At 41.8% G+C, this 21,975-nt stretch overlaps 2 protein-coding genes across 15 annotated transcripts in view; one reads left to right on the top strand and one right to left on the bottom strand.

Moving 5' to 3' along the window:
• The window catches only part of XRRA1 (X-ray radiation resistance associated 1), a 69,030-nt gene extending 66,199 nt beyond the window's left edge, over window positions 1–2,831 (top strand). For all 14 annotated transcript variants that reach the window (XM_061150234.1, XM_061150282.1, XM_061150249.1 and 11 more), the window contains one exon: window positions 132–2,831. In XM_061150234.1, coding sequence (XP_061006217.1) covers window positions 132–385 — 254 coding nt within the window. In that variant the 3' untranslated portion in view covers window positions 386–2,831. The remainder of the gene's footprint in view (window positions 1–131) is intronic.
• A 2,346-nt stretch (window positions 2,832–5,177) lies between these two features.
• Window positions 5,178–21,975, bottom strand: part of RNF169 (ring finger protein 169) — an 82,295-nt gene continuing 65,497 nt past the window's right edge. Inside the window, exons 5-6 of the mRNA XM_061150341.1 lie at window positions 9,771–9,870; window positions 5,178–9,336 (exon numbers count right to left, since the gene is read on the bottom strand). Coding sequence (XP_061006324.1) covers window positions 8,152–9,336; window positions 9,771–9,870 — 1,285 coding nt within the window. The 3' untranslated portion in view covers window positions 5,178–8,151. The remainder of the gene's footprint in view (window positions 9,337–9,770; window positions 9,871–21,975) is intronic.

The following is a 21,975-nucleotide window of genomic DNA, read 5'->3' as shown; positions in this document are numbered from 1 at the left end:
TTTCAGGCCCTCAACATCCTCTTCCCACTCCATCCCACTTTATGGGGGAGCTCTGGACCCAGTCCCTGCTGCTCTGGGATAGGTGGGACCCCAGGTGACCTGGGTGTCCCTCCTGGCTTTTCTCCCTACAGGAGCTGTGCTGCGCCAGCGGACAGAGCGGCGGCTGGTGAACCAGAAGCAGTTCCTGGAGGCCAAAAAGCTGCTGAAGGAGTTCCGTGCGCGCTACCGGCGGCTGGTGCGCTGCTCGCTGCGGTCAGTGTTTGGGACCACAGCGCCGCCCCAGGCCCGCCCAGCACTGAGCGGGAGCCAGCCTAAGTTGGGCCACTTCCTGGAATTCATGGATGAATTCTGCCAGGAGCCCACAGCCAGTGACTTGAAAGGCTAGGGCTGTGCACAGTGCCACGGGTGCCAACTAGCCTGTGCCCTGCGCCCTTCACAAGGGTGCCACACCCTCGACCGCTCCTTGGGACGAGTTCGGGTCTCCAAGCTCTCCTCAGCCTTGCTTGCTGGCCACAGAGAGTGGTGAGCTGGTCAGGACCTCCCCTTCCTGGGCCAGGCAGGAACCAGCACCTTGTCCAACAGCAATAAAGAGTGAGTGCATAGAGCAAGGTAGCCCTCATTCCTTTTTGGAGCCTGGGCCAGGTCATTTCATTGTGGGAAAGAAACCCCAGCTGATACACATCCTTAAGAGTCCCATGGGAAACCTGCCTGAGTCACACAGGTGGTAACACTGTAATCCCTCAGAGCTGGGGTAAGCACTGAGACACAAAACGGTTGCTGAAAGAGAGAAGCAGCACAGAAGCTAAGGCTCAGAGAGGTTAACTTGCCCACAGCCAGATGTGTGCACGCCAGCCAAGTGTGTGCGCGAGGGGGGACAGGTCCAATAATGTGTGTCTGTGTTGGGAGCAGGGCTCAGGTGCAGAACTGAGCCAGGACCTTGAAATCCTTGAGGTTCTCTCTACCAGGTCACCTTTTCCACTGTGATGGCAAATGGAAGGGAGAAGAGAGGACTGGGGATTTCCTTGTTACATGGACATCACCACAAAGTTGGGACAAGTTGAGGGAAGGGCTTACATGGAGTTTCCCAAGGTCTTCTAATCCAGGATGCAAACCAAAGTCCCATGTGCAAATACAGTGGGATGTGACTCTAAAACTGGACTGTGGACTGTGCAGGGTCAGCCTGGACGCAGGGTAAGCAGGCTAGTTCTGGTCAAGGCAGCTGAAAGGGCTGCTCCATTACTGTGCAAGCACAGTACTCCGCACCTACTGCAGAGGAGGGTCAGGAGGCAGCCACTGGGGCTGAATTCTGGAGAGTGCACTTGGGGATGGACACTGGGCGTGACCTAGTCACCTAGCCAATGATTGCTCCTTGGATTGCTCTCCTGGAGGTGCCTACAAGCCAGACCTGGGGCAGGCCTGTAGTTCCCAGGGTCCAGGAAGCAGTGGCATAGAAATGAAGGATCCACAGCAAAGCACAAAGTCTCACAACCTAAGGTGTAATTAAGGCAATTACAGAAGTAGTCTGGTTGCCACAGATCTGTGGTGCAGTATCTGCTGTATCTTGAGTGTGAGACTATTAGGACACAAGTGTTCGCATGTTATCATACTCAACCACAGCCACAGACAGGGGGCCAGATACATATTTACACCAAGCTGTGTCATACCAGACATACACATTCAAGTTCAGACAGTCTCATGCACGATCACACACATTCTCATAGACATACCAAGTTACGAAGTCAGTTACATCTCACTCACACAGGCACCTGGACCAATTCAGGTAATACCTACAGTGCTACCCTCCATGGCACTCCTGTGCTGGGGCCTGTTGTTGAATTGCCACATTGGATCGCCCAGGCCCAAAACCACCCTTCTGCTAACCTTAGGAAAGAGAATCCACCCCAACATTCACGCTGTAAACCTCACTAGGTTCGAATTCAGGAGATCTGGGATGCTCCCTTCAGCCAGAAACACCTATCAAACCATAAGCTCACAGGCCTGAAAGGCTCCTGAGAACATGCTGTCCCAGCTTCAAGGCAGGAAGTCTCTTGCCATCTCCCCAGGAGACCACTGTTTGTGCTTGCACATCTAGTGACAGGAAGCTCATTCCCTCCAAACGCTGTTCCTTCCTTTGTTGGGAAAACTATTGGATGGCTCAAGTCATCAGGCTAAGCATCTGCCCAAGTCCCTCAGTAATCCTAACTCTGCTTTTTGGCCCAGAGCATATCTACCCTCTCTGCCCAGTCAGGCCAGTCCTTTACCTGTATGAGACTATCCTGAAGCGGTTATACTTATCTAGATCAGATGCTCTTACCTTTCTGTTATTCCACATGGATACCATCTGAATAAACTGGTTTTCCTATAATTTTGAATGCTGAAGCAAGACATTCCAATATGGGGCATCTTCTAGAGCAAAAATGGCACCAGAACTCATATACAGTCTACACTTAGCTCAGATTTGCTTGAGATTGCTCTCCAGAGATAAGACTTTGACCAGAAACAGAACATTCATGAGTTTGCTTTACTGTATTCTCAACTTGGGCCTCTCCTCAGCCTGGCAAACCTACATTGAGGAATGCACTTTAGTACTGTTCAAATAACGCATCATCCCATTTGGTCTTGTGTGGGCAGAAGCATTCCTGATAGGCATGCTCTGAGTCCTCTTTGTCAGAATGCTCTTTTTGAAGAGTTGGAGAGGAGGCACCTAGCAGGGGCACTGCCAAGGATCAAGGCCCCTTCTGTGCTCTACTGCAGACAGCAGGTTGAATAAAACCAAAATCCAAACCATTTTCTTTCTGGGTAGAAGGGGATAAGGCCTTAAGGATAACTGTATGAAGAATTAAGAGTAAATAAATAGTACATCAGTCACACACAGACAAGAAAATCCATTAGTTGGCACTTGAGACAATCATATTTCCCTTACATAATTATCCATTCTCACTGGAACTTTTAAGGTTCTGCTGGAGATTAAGGGTTGAACCACTGAGCAAAAGCCCCTGCCCCCACTAGGGCAAAGCGTGGGGAGAGGGCACGGCCAACAAGGGAGGATCTGCCACCATCTGGAGCCAGGGCCCAAAAGCTGCTCTTGAGCTCTCACGGCTTGATCTTTGAGGAGTATACTCCCTTTATTATTTTTACCCTTTATTAAATGAGAGGAAAGGAAGAACAAGATGCCTGGCCTTGCCTTGGCTTTGTCCAACTAGTTCTTAAGACCCCAGAAAAGGTAGAAAGGGAAGCACCCCAGTTTGAGGTTGCCTCCCACAACTACTGAGACTTAGGCATTAAGGAAGCATTTACTCACAAAGCAAAGTGTGTAAATATTTTTCTTAGGGGAAAAATACTGAGAACACATAGAACAATGTGCACATTCAGTCTTGGCACGTTTCCTTCATCCAATATAACCAGTTTCTAAACTGAAGACTTCTGTATATGTATCTTACTGTGGATGACTTGTGTCAGGATGCATTTCTGGATCATCTTTGGAGGACAGTCTTCAAGCAGCCTCTTTTCTAGTATCCCACCCCTCAAAAAGCAGACCTGTTTCCTCATTGGCACAAGAATAAGTCATTCTCGTTGAGTGACAACATAAGTAGCTATATTTACTTCTAAAAGCCAAGCCAAATGACCAATCTGTGGGTTGATGAGGAAAGGCTGGCCAATAAAAATTAAGTCCCTATGGAGTTTTTGATTTTCAAAGAAAAATGAAGGGCTGACTGGGTTCTAATCCCTGGTAGTTAAAAATGACAGGCTGTTCAATCAAAATACATCACTTCCCAAGATTTCATGTTCACATTACTCTCACTATGGGGGGGTGGTTCCCTACCTGGGTGTGTATTCAAGGGATCTGGGTACATTTTAATTCTATCTGAAAAAAAAGCAGGAAGAAAAAGCTGTTAAAATAATCATTTGGATATCTCCTTCATTAGCAAATTGTGTGTGTGTGCAGCTTAGAGGACTTCATTCACACCCTAGATAACTATAGTACAAAATATGACCCAGTGCACTGAACCCGAAGTTCCTTGTTTCTTAAAGAGAAGGAGGGCATCAGGTGGGATAGTGTGACTTGGGTAATTCCCATGCCCATTCCAGCTATATAACATTTTGTGATTATGATCCAGCCTTCATTTTTCTTCCCCTCCTTACCAGCTGGCCTTCCATCTTAATGGAAAGCCATGCAAGAAAAAGGAAAAAATCCCAAGTTGCTGCCAGCTTTGGTGAGAGGTCTGGTTCGTGGAGAGGTTGGTAGGTTGCTAAGTTGAGATCTGAGTCTCCTCTGACCATGTCAGTGATCCACAACCTTCCTCATTTCTCGGGGCTTTATGCTAAAAGCAGCTCCTGGAGAACTATAATTGTCCTATAATCGTGGGAGGAGAAAGATCATTCTCCTCTGGTAAAAGTACTTCAGAAACAGAAAGCAATATTGCAGTCAAGTTCACAGAACTGATGGGGGTATCTAAAATGTCCAAGGGTGCTGGACGATACCTTGAATGGGCCATCCAAGATCATCACTATGGCCCTTTATGAAACCATTAACAAACTCTCCAGCCACACATACATTCAAATACATTCCAGGAGACACTGAGTTCAAGGGCACGGACTGTCCTTTCCTTCTTTATATCCATGACTCCGCACAGGGTTGGCGAAAGTTCAAAACTCAGGAAATATCTGTCAAATGGAACAAAAAGGATGAGCAGCACAGCCTTCAGTCATCAGCTTCACCAGTCAAGCCAGTGGCAGCTTTCCATCTTAGTCAGTTTGTAATCACATAGCAATTAATTAAGCAGCTTTAATCTCTTAAGGGCATTTTTCTTTAAGAGAAAATAAACAACAAAAAAAACACAGAAGGCATTCATCACTAGTGCTTCCTCCAGGCAAAAATTTAGAGATTCCATTTAAAAAAATAAATGAAGCCATTTACAAAAGGTATTCTTGGGAAACTTCAGCCAAAAAGAATCAACCTTCTAAAAAAAGGCAATAATATGAAAGGGGCCAGGGGCTGGATACATAATCCCCAAACTTGACATCAACCCAACAGGCCCAGGTAACTTCTCTCCAGCAGATACAATCAACGGATCATGAACATGTTCCCAAAGTATCTTGTTTAAAAGGGCTTCGAGCCCCCTTCTCAGGAACCACATTTCTTGGATTTCCCATTAGAATGACCTCCATCCTCCAACCTCTCATAACTTCCCCTTTAATAAGAAAAAACACAATCCATATACACAAAGAACAGAGTAAACAAAACATGGGAAATTTCTATGGTGAAGCAGATTCCAATGATTTGTGAGAAATGTTTGTTTTGTGAGATAGCATATCTTTCATTCTAGCTCACAAACCCTCCCCATCATTCTGTTTTCCTTCCATGTCTTTTTCTCTAAAGAATTCATGTCAAAAAAAAAAAAAAAAGAATTCATGTCAACAACTCCATTTGTGACCAACTTCACAATTAAGCAACAGGGGAGGGGAATTCTTTCAGAAAGAAGTATTCAGGTTTTAGTAGTTAAGTATGGAAAGCATGTTAAAATACAGATAATATCTTAGTGGTTTTACCCTCCTCCAAAGCCAGGAAGATGAAAGATTAAGCCTCCTCCTTCCTTAGCCTAAACTACTTTGCCTATATTTGAAGGACTGCTGCTCAGCTGGAAGTCTGGAAACAACTGTCAGTACCATTCAAGGCTCCACAGTAGGTGGTCATTAAACTGGATTCAGCTTTTGGAATATTCACGTTAACAAATTTTCACTCTGAAACCTGGCGCTAAAACTTGTTGCTACTACTAAGCAATTTCTTAAAATGAAAGTATTACTTTGGGGAAATATTTAAAATATATATCTTTTCTATTAAAAATATTCATCTTTTTTCCAAAAACTAAATTAGCTCCAACTGAAAAGTGTTTTTCAAATTATTGGAGATACAGAAAAAGGTGACAAGTGAAAAAATAAGTGTCTTTGCTACTACCAATGAGACTAGCCTTCCAATAACATTTACTAAGACTGAAAAGGAACTCCATGAAATGGCAGTAACTGACGTCTTCTCTGAGGGCATTTAGTAAGACACCCTCCCTATCCTCTACGGACTGCCGCCAGCTTTTCTATCCTGGGCACCAATATGCCCTCCATCGGCTTTTGGAGGGCCTATGTTGCTGGGAGGACCTAAAACTAAAGTGGTATGAATATGAAGTAATGAGATTGGTGTATATTTTTTAAACATCTGCATGTGTGCACGCACAGACACACAGAACACATATATTCAGGTGAGTGACACTCCCCACCAAAGTAGTCACTGAGGAGGTCCCACACATCTCAGTGATTACCCAGGTACTTCAGACACCTCTGGAACTCCTCTGGGAATTGTGTATGAGTTGCCCAAGAAAACGGCTCTGGTGCTTTAACAGCTGCGCCTCATTTCTGACTCCAAACCCTCTTGATAACTTACTTTCTCTTCCAAAGGTTCCCAATAGCTTCTGACTAGTTTCAAATTAAAATTCTCTTTCCTATAACCCAAAGATTAAAGAGAAGAAGGGAGGCAAATCTTCTGAGAAGAATCAAAAGTAGGTGATACAGTAAATCCTTTGTGATCTGGATAAGTGAGTCATTGTTCTGAACCTTAGCTTCTGCCTTAGTAAGAGAAAGAAGCTGGAACAGACAACCATTAACGTCCTTTCCAGTTTGAATATAGATGTCTAGATGTCTCTAGACTTTGAGGACAGTTCCAGAAATGTTTTCACCAATGACGACATCATTGGAAAAACTGTGCAGCATCCAGCTGAGGCCACCGGAGGGGGACAATGTACACCGGGATACAGAAGATCTGAGAGGTTTGTTAAAATGCCAGTCACATGACTTTATAGTAACAGCGCATACATGCACAGGGAATGCCAGCCCACCAGATTCCCTAAAATCCTATCCTAATCCCTATTCTCAAGGAGCCCAGATGGGCAGAAGCACCAAGCTCCACCAGAGATGCAAAAGACACACGGTGTCACCTGCTAAGGAGAGGAAACCCCAAAGGTCCACGGGACTGAACTGACCAGCTGCACCAGCTAGACACCGTGTCTCCACAGTAGGGAGTCGCAGTACTGTTCTTGCTTGACTTCTGCGCAAGTTTTTTGGATTTTAGAACAACACTGCAGGTAACTCTTGTCCAAAAGGAGAGTAATAATGAGGTCCAATCATAGTTTATCTAACAGAGTGGAACCCCAGGAAAACAGAAGGCTGTAAACTGAAGGGATGTGGATAACTGTACAGTATATGTTTACACTTCCAGTCAATCTCAATTATCTGCATGTGGATTTTGCACAATCAATATTCAAAGCCCAGCCAGCTTTCTCTAGGCTCCCCTGGTATGTCCTTGGATTGCTGTCCATTATGGCAACCTCTTAAGTGTGGAAAAAATCCATGGGATTTGTTGTCGGGAGACCCAGCAATCAGTCTGGGCTATGTATGCCCTTAGTAGTTGAGAGAACCTGAATGTCTGCAATGCAGTTTCATCATCAAAAACGGGCTAATACCACTTACATGTGAGGTCTCCTGAAAAGACCAAATTAAACAATGACTATGAATGTGGTCTGTCAACTATATAGTATTAATCAAATGTTATTTTTTTAAACAAGGAATGTAAATTAACCTTTGTAGAAGCATAAAAACTGATTTCATTAGGTATATTTACTTGAAGCAAAGCTAAGGGGGAACACAATCTTTCTGGATCTGCCAAAGAAGTACACTGTTGCACTTCTTGGGGGGGTGGGGGGAGATGGAACTAATTTTTATCTGCAAGGCTGATTTAAAACACCACCTGCTGAAAGAAGTCAGGAGGTCTATCAATGTAAGAAGGCATCCCCTTTCTCCTCTACCATCTAACCCTGGCCACTCTGCTCCTGAATCTCATGCCAAGCAGGTGCTGCCAGATTTGGCCCGGATGCCCTAAGGGGTGGGCCACCCTAGGGAGTGAGGAGTGCTTCTGGCCTGGGTCACAGGGAGGCAGAGACGGAGTTCCCTTGGATATAGTCTACAAAGGCCCCGAAACCTCTCAGAATCATATTTGACAGTGTTTTGCCATTAAAAGAAACCCAAAGTGAGAACACTCATTTCTTCGGTGTAAATCATCAAGTTCAAAGACCTCTGAGAAAAACAGGTAACACTGTTCATCAGGTGCTACTTGGCCCCCGCCATGCTACTGGACCGCAGGAGATACTGATCCACGCTTCCTTTTCGCCGACTCACAGTCCGCCTCTCATTGTCAAACATGCGCTGCAACTGCAGAGCCAGCTGCCGGTCCTCTTCCTCTTGCTGCAATTTCTGCTCCATCTCTCGCAGCACTGGGTCTGTTGGGGCCAGACCCACCTCACCACTGCTTTGTCGCAGTTTCTTAAGGGAGCCATTCTGTTCCAAGTGCTTGGTCTTACAGCGTCTTTTCCTGCCCCGACGCAAAGAAGGAAGTGGCTCCTCACCTAGGCTGTCTGCCAGAACACCATTAGGCAGATCAAAATGATTCACTGTCTTCAACTGTTTCTTTGTTTTGAGGACCCCACCCAAAACACTGTTTTTAGGTAGCACTGAGTTAACTGCCGAGATTTTCATAGTTGCTGTTATACAGGTTTTATCTAACTTGGCATCTGGGGATGACACTGACCTTTCCAGCTGCTCTCTCTCCAAAGAAGTCCCACTGGCCCCCACTGGGAGTTCTGAAGAGCAGCAGGTTTCCAATGGGAACTCAGTGTTCTTTTTACGGTCACCGCCCTGTTCTGCTTTTGTCTGGCTAGCAGAGGAGAAATGATCGAGGTCAGGGGCGGTAGGTCCTATACACTCAGAGAGAACTTGCCCACTGGACAGTCTTGTATTTAAAGCCAGAAGAGGCTTCTCCTTGCTAGACTGGGTAACTTCGGAGACCAGTAAGTCATCCCCTGTTTCTGGAGCCAGGGAGGTGAGGGTGGCTTTTGAAAGGGTCTTTTTGATCTGCCGTTCCTGAAAGATCTGCTCCCACTTTTTGAGGATCCGTGGACTAGCCTCATAAGAAGTCTGCTTCTGCAGGCTTCTGTTTAGGTTGCGGGGTGTTGATTTGATGATGAGGGGACTCAGCACGCGGCCATCAGGGAGCCTCTTGGGAGGAGTACACGGTGAGCAGACAATGGGCTTGAAATGGTTTAGTTCTTCTGAGATGCTGTCGTTACTCTCAGGGCTGATAGAGCGTTCTGGCTTATGTAAGGAAGCCAAGGATGACAGGGAGCTGAAGGGCAGACGCTTTTCAATGGTTAAGTCAGGGGCCGAGAGGCATCGGTTGTTTTGGGTGGACAAAAGGACACCAATGATGGGGTTGGAGGTCGGGGTCATGGCTGTGACCTAAAAGAGATTAAAAAGATTATGTATACATAATTTTTTTCTTCATCATTCCTTCTTGATGGTAGAGGGGTAGAGAAGAGAAGGATAAGAAAAGGGTGATACAAGCCTAAGAAATGTAGAAAATCCCTAATTTAGAGTGCACCCACCATTTAGAGAAATTCCTACACATGAAACAAATAATGAGATTGAAAATCTTTATGAAAAAACCTCATCTAGAATTTTTAAGAAGGTTTTTCTAGGAGCCCTCATTCTACCTATCTTGCTACTACTTCAAACTCTCTTCCTTCACATCTGTTTTGTAAAATTCTCCAACATAATGAGTTTGGCTAGGATCCATTGTGCCTCTTCTCTGAAATTGTTCTTTTGTGGCCACGTGCAGGAGGTTATGGGACAGGACGAGAGAGCCCCAGGAGAAGCCTGTGTCTGAGGTCTACCTTGGCTTTGCTGGTTGGGGCTGCTCTGAGTCTGCTCTTTGCTCTGTCCTGACCAGTGTCACTGCAGCTCTGACTCCTTTCCATCTTGGAATTTAGGTTCCTAAAAGAGAATAAAGACAAATAGTCAACCGTAGCCTATGATTGCTAAGGAAAAAAAAGATGACAATCTCTTCTGTGCTTTCAAAGCTATGCAGCTATAACAGAAAATGTATTAATTAACAAAATAATTCTAAGAACAAATCCTGTCCAAAGAGAGAGTTCTCCAGAGAGGACATCTGGTTTAAGTCTTTAAACTTAGATTTAGATCCAAACTTAGATCCTGCCTAAATAACACAAAACCAAAGGCTATTTCACTCATGCTTAGAGAAATGTAGGGGCACCTCACCTTCCTTAATAGAATGGATACACAGACTTCCCTGGTGGTCCAGTGGATAAGAATCTGCCTTCCAATGCAGGGGATGCAGGTCTGATCCCCTGTCAGGGAACTAAGATCTCACATGCCTCAGGGCAACTAAGCCCATGTACTGCAACAAGAGCCCAAGCTCCACAAGAGAAGCCCCTGTGTGCGCAACTAGACAAAGCCCATGCACTGCAAGTAAGAGCCAGTGCAGCCAAAAAATAATTTTAAAAAATAATCATTTAAAAAATAGGATGGATACAGTATTAAATCATGTTTAGAAACATTTTTTTTTTCCTTTGCTTAGGCCCAGACCTCTTCTCAAGCAATCTAAATCATCCATGAAACAAATATTTAAGTACTTACGAAACACATAGCAATGCACTAGATTCCCATGTAGGGAATAAAAATTAAATATACTCTCTCCCTTAATCTACTACATTAAGCTTCCAAAGGCCTATATCCTGGTGATTAAGAGATTTCAACATCACAAGATTTGTCTTGTGCATTATGATTTTACAATGCAAACCAAAAACCAAAGTAGCTGTATTGTAACACTGATCTCACTGTGTGACAGCTCTACTCAGCAAGCATTTAACATACACTTACTATATGCCAGTCCCCTGTGAGCACTATCTGGGCACTGGAAATACAGAAAAGAATGAGGTACAGTCTAGGTCTTCAAGGAATCAGTCCAGTGGAGCAGACAAATAATTCAATATAACACAGTTAAATGGTACAATGAAAAATTATGCCTAATAATTTTGCCTAATAATGGCATAAAAGAGAGTTATTAATTAATTACCTGGGATGGAGTGAGAACAGGGTTGAAAAGCCTTCAGTGGCATATATATTTTGAAGGATAAGTAAGAATTTACCAGAAGACAAGGTGGACACTTAGCCATGTAGATGATCCCAAACAGAAATTATTTCCTTGAGTGATTTTATTTAGCTCTGGAATGGAATAGTCATATCTACTCTTTTGAGCAAAAAATTTAAAATTTTACAATAGCAGATTAGTTCAGAGAAAACTTATAAAGGAGGTAATGAGGTACATGTTCTCTCCCAATTTGGGACCAGTCTGCTGTTCCATGTCCAGTTCTAACGGTTGCTTCTTGACCTGCATACAGATTTGTCAAGAGGCAGGTCAGGTGGTCTGATATTCCCATCTCTTGAAGAATTTTCCACGGTTTGTTATGATCCACATAGTCAAAGGCTTTGGCATAGTCAATAAAGCAAAAATAGATGTTTTTCTGGAACTCTCTTGCTTTTTCAATGACCCAACGGATGTTGGCAATTTGATCTCTGGTTCCTCTGCCTTTTCTAGATCTAGCTTGAACATCTCAAAGTTCTTGGTTCATGTACTGTTAAAGCCTGGCTTGGAGAATTTTGAGTATTACTTTGCTAGCATGTGAGATGACAGCAGTTGTGCAGTAGTCTGAACATTCTGTGGCATTGCCCTTCTTTGGGATTGGAATGAAAACTGACCTTTTCCCATCCTATGGCCACTGCTGAGTTTTCCAAATTTGCTGGTGTATTGAGTGCAGCACTTTCACAGCATCATCTTTCAGGATTTGAAGTAGCTCAACTGGAATTCCATCACCTCCACTAGCTTTGTTCATAGTGATGCTTCCTAAGGCCCACTTGACTTCGTATTCCAGGATGTCTGGCTCTAGGTGGGTGATCATACCATCATGGCTGTCTGGGTCATGATCTTTTTTGTATAGTTCTTCTCTGTATTCTTGCCACCTCTTCTTAATATCTTCTGCTTCTGTTAGGTCCATACCATTTCTATCCTTTATCGTGCCCATCTCTGCATGAAATGTTCCCTTGGTATCTCTAATTTTCTTGAAGAGATCTGTAGTCTTTCCCATTTTATTGTTTTCCTCTATTTCTTTGCATTGGTCATTTAGGAAGCCTTTCTTATCTCTCCTTGCTATTCTTTGGAACTCTGCATTCAGATGTATGTATCTTTCCTTTTCTCCTTTGACTTTTGCTTCTTTTCTCAGCTATTTGTAAGGCTTCCTCAGACGACCATTTTGCCTTTTTGCATTTCTTTTTCTTGGGAATGGTCTTGATCACTGCCTCCTGTACAATGTCATGAACTTCCATCCATAGTTCTTCAGGCACACTGTCTGTCAGATCTAATTCCTTGAATCTATTTGTCACTCCCACTGTATAACTGTAAGGGATTTGATTTAGGTCATCCCTGAATGGTCTAGTAGTTTTCCCTACTTTCTTCAATTTAAGCCTGAATTTTGCAATAAGGAGTTCATGATCTGAGCCACAGTCAGCTCGCAGTTTTGTTTTTGCTGATTATATAGAGCTTCTCGACATCTTCAGCTGCAAAGAATATAGTCAGTCTGATTCCACTGTTGACCATCTGGTGATGTCCATGTGTAGAGTCTTCTCTCGTGTTGTTGGAAGAGGGTGTTTGCTATGACCAGTGTGTTCTCTTTGCAAAACTCTTTTAAGCCTTTGCCCTGCTTCATTTTGTACTCCAAGGCCAAACTTGCCTGTTACTCCAGGTATCTCTTGAGGCCAAATTTGCCTGTTAATTCCAGGTTATCACTTGACTTCCTACTTTTGCATTCCAGTCCCCTATGATGAAAAGGACATCTTCAGGGAGGCCTGGTGTGCTGCAGGCCATGGGATCGCAGAGTCGGACATGACTGAGCAACTGAACTCAACTGAACTGAACTGAACTAGAAGGTCTTGTAGGTCTTCATAGAACCGTTCAACTTCAGCTTCTTTGGCATTAGTGGTGGGGGCATAGACTTGAATTACTGTGATACTGAATGGTTTGCCTTGAAAACGAACAGAGATCATTCTGTCCTTTTTGAGATTGCACCCAAGTACTGCATTTTGGACTCTTCTGTTGACTGTGAGGGCTACTCCATTTCTTCTAAGGGATTCTTGCCCACAGTAGTAGATTTAATGGTTCAGTTCAGTTCAGTTGCTCAGTCATGTCTGACTCTTTGCGACTCCATGAATCATAGGCCTCCCTGTCCATCACCAACTCCCGGAGTTTACTCAAACTCATACCCATCGAGTCAGTGATGCCATCCAGCCATCTCATCCTCTGTCGTCCCCTTCTCCTCCTGCCCCCAATCCCTCCCAGCACCAGGGTCTTTTCCAATGAGTCAACTCTTCACATGAGGTGGCCAAAGTACTGGAGTTTCAGCTTCAGCATCAGTCCTTCCAATGAACATCCAGGACTGATCTCCTTTAGGATGGACTGGTTGGATCTCCTTGCAGTCCAAGGGACTCTCAAGAGTCTTCTCCAACACCACAGTTCAAAAGCATCAATTTTTCGGTGCTCAGCTTTCTTCACAGTCCAACTCTCACACCCATACATGACTGCTGGAAAAACCATAGCCTTGACCAGACGGACCTTTGTTGGCAAAGTAATGTCTCTGCTTTTTAATATGCTATCTAGGTTGGTCATAACTTTCCTTCCAAGGAGTAAGCGTCTTTTAATTTCATGGCCGCAGTCACCATCCGCAGTGATTTTGGAGCCCCAAAAAATGAAGTCTGACACTGTTTCCACTGTCTCCCCATCTATTTCCCATGAAGCGATGGGACCAGATGCCATGATCTTAGTTTTTGGAATGTTAAGCTTTAAGCCAACTTTTTCACTCTCCTCTTTCACTTTCATCAAGGGGCTTTTTAGTTCCTCTTCACTTTCTGCCATAAGGGTGGTGTCACCTGCATATCTGAGGTTATTGATATTTCTCCTGGCAATCTTGATTCCAGCTTGTGCTTCTTCCAGCCCAGCGTTTCTCATGATGTACTCTGCATATAAATTAAATAAGCAGAGTGATGATATACAGCTTTGACATACTCCTTTTCCTATTTGGAACCAGTCTGTTGTTCCACGTTCAGTTCTAACTGTTGCTTCCTGACCTGCATACAGGTTTCTCAAGAGGCAGGTCAGGTGGTCTGGTATTCCCATCTCTTTCAGAATTTTCCACAGTTTATTGTGATCCACACAGTCGAAGGCTTTGGCGTAGTCAATAAAGCAGAAGTAGATGTATTTCTGGAACTTTCTTGCTTTTTCAATGATACCTAAATTAAATTTGCCCGTTCTGGTCCATTTTAGATCACTGATTCCTATAATGCCGATGTTCACTCTTGCCATCTCCTGTTTCACCACTTCCAATTTACCTTGATTCATGGACCTAACATTTCGGGTTCCTATGCAATATTGTTCTTTACAGCATTGGACTTTACTTCCATCATCAGTCACATCCACAATTGGCTGTTGTTTTTGCTTTAGCTCAGCGTCTTCATTCTTTCTGAAGCTATTTCTGCACTCTTCTCCAGTAGCATACTGGGCACCTACCGACCTGTGGAGTTCATCTTTCAGTGTCATATCTTTTTGCCTTTTCATACTGTTCATGGGGTTCTCAAGGTAAGAATACTGAAGTGGTTTGCCATTCCCTTTTCCTGGTTAAATTTACTCATAACAATGCTGTTTTTGGTTTTTTATGCTACTGCAAATAAAATTGCTTTCCTAATTATATTTTCACAGTGTTCACTGCTAATATAAAAAATGCAGCTGATTTCTGTGTGGTGTTCTTGCATCCTGCAACCTTCCTAAATTTGTTTATTAGCTCTAATAGTTTTTTCATGAATTCCTTAGGATTTTCTATGAATAATACCATATCATCTGTGAACAGAGATGTGAAAGGAAGAATACTTCCTCCTTTGCAATCAGGATGCTTTTCTTTCACAGTTTTACTGAGCTATGTTTGACATATATTGTATAAGTTTAAGGTGTACAAACTGCTGGCATTTGATACACACACATTGTGAAAGGATTCCATGGCAAGGTTAGTTAACACCTCCGTCACCTCACGTAATTACCATTTATTCTGAGGTGAAGAACATTTAAGACCCACTCTCTTAGCAGCTTTCAAACACATAAATACAGTATTGTTAAGTATAATCACCACACTGTACATTAGATGCCTAGAATCTATTCACCTTAGAATTGGAAGTTTATACCCTGTGACCAACATTTCCCCATTTCCTCTGCCTTCTGCCAACCCCCTGTTTTTATGAGTTTGGCTTTTAAAGATTCCATATGGAATTGACATACAATATTTGTCTTCCTCTCTGACTTAACTTTGCTTAGCACAATGCCCTCAAGGTCCATCCACACTGTTGAAAATGGCAGAATTTTCTTATTTCTCATGTCTGAGTAATATTATATATACATATATGTATCTTACATTTTCTTTATCCATTCATCCATGGACGGACACTTGAAGATTATTTCCATGTCTTGGCTATTGTGAATAATGATGCAATGAATGTAGGAGTGCAGATATCTCTTCAAGATTCTGATTTCATTTCTTTGTGAATATACCCAGAAGTGGAATTGCTGGATCATATGGTAGTTGGAATGTTTGCTTTTGAATTATATAAGTACCTTAGATATTTTGGATATTAATCCTTTATCAAATATATGATTTGCAAATATTTTCTCTCATTCCATAGGTCGCCTTTTCATTTTGCTGACTGTTTCTTTTGCTGTGCATAAGTTTTTTTAGTTTGATGCAATCCCACTGACATTTGCTTTTGTTGCTTAGTGTCATCTCCAAAAAAGTTGACTGCTAGACAATGTCAAGGAGCTTTCTTTTACGGGTTTTACCCGTTCAGGTCTTATTGGTTAAAAGTTTAATCTATTTCAAGTTAATTTTTATGAGTGATACAAAATAGGGGCCCAATTTCACTTTTTTGCCTGCAATTTTCCAGTTTTCCCCAGCACCATTTATTGAAGAAATCACCCTTTCTCCACTGAGTTTTTTTTTGGCTCTCTTGTCTCATATTAGTTGACTGTGTATGCATGGGCTTATTACTGAACTCATTGGTTAGCTCTAATTAGTTTTTGGTGGAATCTTTAGGATTTTCTTTTCTTTAGGATGGTATAAGATGACATCATCATAAACAAGAACAACTTTACTTCTTCCTTTCCAATTTGGATGCCTTTTATTTGTTTTTCTTCCTTGACTGCTGCAGTTGGGACTTCCAGGACTATACTGAATAGGAGTGGTGAAAGTGGGCACCCTTGTTTTGCTCCTGATCATAGAGGAAAATCTTCAAACCTTTCACTCATGAGTATGTTACCTGTGGCCTTGTCATATATGGCCTGTATTAGTATGTTCCTTCTATACCCAATTTGTTGAGAGTTTTTATCATGAAAAGATGTTTGTATTTTGCTGAACACTTTTTCTGCATTAAGACCTTACAATTTTCATTTTTCATTCTATCAATGTGGTATATCACATTTATTGATTTACTTATGTTGAACCACCCTTGTGACCCAAGGGTAAAACCAGTTGATCATGGTGTGTGATTCTTCCAATGTGTTGCCGAATTCAGTTTGCTAATAGTTTGTTTGGAATATTTATATCTGTATTAATCAGGGATATTGACCTCTAGTTTTCTTTTCTTATAGTATCTTTATTTGGCTTTGGTATCAGGGTAATGCTGGGTTCATAAAATGAATTAGGGAGTGTTCCCTCCCCTACAGTTTTTTGGAAAAGTTAGAGAACGGTCAGCATATTAATTCTTCTTTAAATGTTTGGTAGAATTCACCAGGGAAACCATCTGGTCCTGAGTTTTTCTTTGTTGGGAGGTATTTTACTACTGATTCAATTTCATTACTCATTATTTATCTATTCAGATTTTCAATTTCTTCATAATTCAATCTTGGTAGGTTGCATGTTTTTAAGAATTCATCCATTTCTTCTAGGTAATCTAATTTGTTGGCATATAATTGTTCACAGTAGTTTGTTGGGCTCCTTTGTACTTCTGTGGTATGGAGTGTGATGTCTCCTCTCACATTTCTGATTTTTTTTCTTTTTTTTTTTGAGTCTTTTTCCCCTCAGTTAGCCTAACTAAAAGTTTAGCAATTTTTTCTTTTCAAAATATCAGCTATCGGTTTCACTGGTCTTTTCAATTGTTTTCCTGGTCTCCATTTATTTCTGCTCTGGTGTTTGTTATTTCCTTCCTTCTGCAATCTTAGGCTTAATTTGCTCTTCTTTTTCTAGTTCTTAGAGGTATAAAGTTAGATTGTTTATTTGAGCTCTTTCTTTTCCTTAATAGGTCTTCCCTGGTGACTCCATTGGTAAAGAGTCTGCCTGCAATGTGGGAGACTGGGGTTTAGTGCCTGGGTTGGGAAGATCCCCTGGAGAAGGAAATGGCAGTCCACCCCAGTATTCTTGCCTGGAGAATTCCACGGACAGAAGAGCCTGGTGGGTTACAGTCCACGGACTCACAAAGAGTTGGACACAACTGAGTGTCTAACACTTTCACTTTCACGGTTTTCTTAATATAGGTGTTTATCACTATATACATCCCTCTTAGAACTGCTTTTGGTGCATCCCATGTGTTTTGGTATGCTGTGTTTCCACTTTTGCTTCTTTCAAGGTATTTTTTATTTCTCTTTTAATTTCTTCTTTGGCTAACAGGTTGTTCAGGAGCATGCCGTTTATCTCCCTTTATTTGTGAATTTTCCAGTTTTCCTCCTCCTATCATTTTGAGTTTCATACCATTCTGGTCAGAAAAGATACTATGTATGATTTCAACCTTCTTAAATTTGCTGACCTGCTTTGTGACTTGTATGATCTATCCTACAGAATATTCCATATGCACTTGAGAAGAATGTGTATTCTGCTGTTGGGTGGAATGTTCTATATATGTCTGTTTGGCTCATTTGGCCTAAAATATAGTTCAATTGCAACATTTCCTTATTGATTTTCTGTCTGGGTGATCTATCCATTGTTGAAAGTAGAGTGCTGAAGTCCTCTACTAATATTTGTATTGTTGTCTATTTCTCCCTTTGGATCTGTTAGTATGTGCTTAAAATATTCAGGTGCTCCAATTCTGGGTGCATGTATTATATGTTTATGATTATTTTATCTTCTTGATAAATTGACCCCTTTTACATTATGTAATGCCTTTTTGTCTGCTATTGCCATTTTTGGCTTAAAGTCCATTTGTCTGATATTAAAATGGTTATTCCCATTCTCTTTTCCCACTTTGGTTTTCATTTGTATAAAGTATCTTTTCCCATCCTTTTCACTTTCAGCCTACCTGTATCAGCAGAGCTGAAATAAGCCTCTTGTAGGCAGTATATAGTTGAGTCTTGTTCCTTTATTCAACTTGCCACTGTATGTCTTGTGATTGGAGAATATACTTCATTTACAGTTAGAGTAATCATTGATAGGTAAAGATTTACTAATGCCATCTTAGTCAGTTCCTAGTAGTTCTGTACTTGTCTTTCTCCTTTAGCCTTCTCTTGTGGCCTGCCTTTGTGAACTGATAATTTTCTATAAAAGTAGGCTTTGACTTCTTTGTATTTTTTGTGAATTTACTGTAGGTTTTTGCTTTGCGGTTATCATGAGGCCTACATAAAACATAGATATGAGAGTCTATTTTATGGTTGATAACAACTTATCTTCAATCACGTACAAAACTTTATGCTTTTACTCTCCTCCATTTTGTTTCTGATGTCACAAAACACTTCATGTCTTTTTATATTGTGTATTCATCAACAAATTAGTTTAGCCATAGTTATTTTTCATCACTCTTATCCTTTTAACATTTATACTAGAGTTAAGTGGTTAATTGAGAACTTCCCAGGTGGCTCAGAGGTATGTGATTAATGAGGACAGCCTGCCTGCCAACACAGGAGATGCAGGCTTGATCCCTGGGTCAGGAAGATGCCCTGGAGAAGGAAATAGCAATCCATTCCAGTACTCTTGCCTGGAAAATCCCATGGACAGAGGAGCCTGGTGGGCTGCAGTCCATGGGGTCGGAAAGAGTCAGACACAATTTAGTGACTAAACAATAACAATAAATGTTAACACATCACCATGTTACATTATTATTTTTAATCCTAACCCCTCCCAGCTAGTGACTGTTCTAATGTTTAGATCAGAACATCTCTACAATGATAGTTTTATCAAAGGGGCAGTGAGGGGTGTTTCCTTGCTGCCAACTGATGCCAACCTGACATCAGTTTTCCTTAATTAGTAACCTCCCTTTCTCTCTGGTTGTGAAGACCACTGCCGTGTCCTGCCCGCTATCTGCTGCACACAGTGGGATGTCACTCTAGTACCTTGCTTCAGACATGGAAGATCCCTCTTTAATCCCATTAAACTACTCATGTCTGTATTCCTGCCTCTGGGCTCTTTAGTCTTGAGGCAGGGCAAATACAGGCTTGCAGACCTACAGGGTACAGCTCAACAGACCCTGGGAGCACGCACAGGGAGCTGGCCACAGGGTGAGAGCATGTGTGAATGAGGCATGTGGAACCACAGGCTGGCGGGGAGGATGCACAGGACAGGTATCCCCAGTGGCTTCTGGGTGATGTCTGTAATGTAATTAGTAAGAGCTTCATCTCTTTAAAACCCTCTGGAGTCCTATCTACTGCTTTCCCAACCTGTTCCTTCTGCTCAGTCATAGAGCTCAAGATTCAATACCCTGATTGAGGCAGGAGAGAAATGGACTTCATCTACAGTTGGAGCCTTTTAATTGGAGAGTTTATTTACATTTAATGTAATTACTGATAAGGAAGGACTTCTGCCACTTTTCTATTTGTTTTCTACATGTCTTACACCATTTTTATTCCATAATGCCTCCAATAATGCCTTCTTTTGTGTTAGATATCTCCTACTGTAACCATTTTGATTTTCTTCTTCTTTAACTATATGTGTTATTTTCTTAGTGTTGCCCCAGGGATTATAATTAACATCTTATTTGAAAGCAATATTTCAAATTAATACCAACTCAATTTCAATAGCATATATAAGCTTTTTTCCTATATAACTCTACTCCCCCAATGTTGTTATTATCACATGAAGGTCACAAAAATCATAAGTGTGAAAATATTGTGGAAACTATCAACATAACATATAGATATTATTATTTCAGTATTTGGTCAGATTAAGAGGCTTTGATGCTGGCTGAGAACAGTCAGCAGTAAACTTGATAATGTTCCTAAGATTTAAGAGCTCAAACAATACCTTTGCTAAACAGGAGAAGTAACTACACCTCCCACCTTTGTGCACATCCATTTCTATATTCCCAAGCCCTAACAAGTACCTGGAACACAGTGAATATGTTTAATAAATTTCTTATAAGTGAATAAAAATATGTACAGAAATACCTATGACCTCCTTAAGGAAAGGAGAGAAAACCTCAATATTTATTAGGAATCTACTATCTGTCAGGTATTGTGTGTTTTAAATATATTATATCTCATTTAAACCATATAGGAACCCTGTAAATCAGCATCCCCAATTTTATAGACAAAGAACTGAAGGAAGTGATTTTTTTTTCCAGGTCACACAGCTGAAACCAAAGTTTAACATGAATCTCCAAAATTCTAAGACATGTGCTGTTTCTACCTCAGCATACTGATCTTACAGTCTGCTCTAGTCTGCCACAGAACAGATCCAGCAAATCTAGGGAAGTTCTCTTTTCCAAACACATAATGAAGTCGTAAACAAGAAAAAGCAGCATTGTCTGAAAGGTTACTAGCTTAAAATTTCCACTGCCAAGGGACCAGATGGTTTCTGGGATGTCTAGTTAAGCTAAAAATACCCACAACCACAATGAATCTGACTTACAAACAAAGAAGAGGAGGAGCAGCCAGTGTAAACATGCAGCTGGAAAGCTAGAAGATTTAATACTTATAGAACACTGCTTACAGGGTTTTCAAATGGAAATACATGATATAAAACATGAGACAGCTCATGTTATTAACTGCTTACTCATCACTCTCTCACACATACCCATACCACACTAGTTTCTTCCCCCACCCCCCACCCCCCATTATTTTCTTAATCAAACTCTCAGGCCTGGCAGAGCTGAGTCCCACCAAGAAGCTGAAGGCAAGAGAGGACCCTCCTCCCAGCCCCTAACCTGGATGTGTGAGGCCCCTCACCCCAACACATACGTACTTGAGTAAAAGCAGCAGCAGCCTCCTAGGGCCCAACTGTAGCTGCCATGCACCCAGAAATGGGCAAGATTTTGTTACAATCCTTCCCTTGAATATTTATTTCTGGGTTATCTGCCTTGTGTACACTAGCATGCTTTTTAAGTGTACAATTCAATGGTTTAAGTATATTCACAGAGTTATTTAACCATTACCACAATTTTAGAACATTTCCATCACCTCATAAAGAAACCTCATACCCTGTAGCTATCACTCCTAAACCCCCGCTTCTCCTCCAGCACTAAGCAACCACTGACCCACTTTCTGTCTGTCTGTGTTTGCCTACTATGGACACACACTGCTATTTGTTTGCTGATGGATAGGACCATTGTTTCCACAGCTACATTTCAAAAGTAATGCAAAAGGATTTGAATTCCCTCAAACAACAGGATAACTGGACAGCTTCTCACCCAACTCTATACAACTTTGTGGTTTTTTAGAACAAGACAACGTATAAATTATTTAAACCAACATAAAGAAGGAAGCTCTCTGTTACAAAGGTAGATCATTTTAAGACAAAGATCTAAGTGCAGAGTCTTTTGTCATAGCATTCTGACAATGGTTTGCTAGAAAGAGCACAGGTTTGTGGAGTCAAGAGAGACCTGAGTTCCAATTTCATCTCTGTCACTTTACTGAAGTGAGAAGTTCTAGGGCGAATTGCTTAATCTCTTTGAACTGCATTTACCTTAGCTGAAAAATAAGAATGTTAGAAATCTTACAGGATTAATGCAGGAGATAAAGGAAATGAGGTATGTAAAGTACTGAATATGGTAGGAAGACCTGGGAGAAAGCTA

The sequence above is a fragment of the Dama dama genome, chromosome 1 (genome assembly GCF_033118175.1).
Source record: "Dama dama isolate Ldn47 chromosome 1, ASM3311817v1, whole genome shotgun sequence".
Lineage (NCBI taxonomy): Eukaryota > Metazoa > Chordata > Mammalia > Artiodactyla > Cervidae > Dama > Dama dama.
This window is presented reverse-complemented; position numbering and strand designations above follow the sequence as displayed.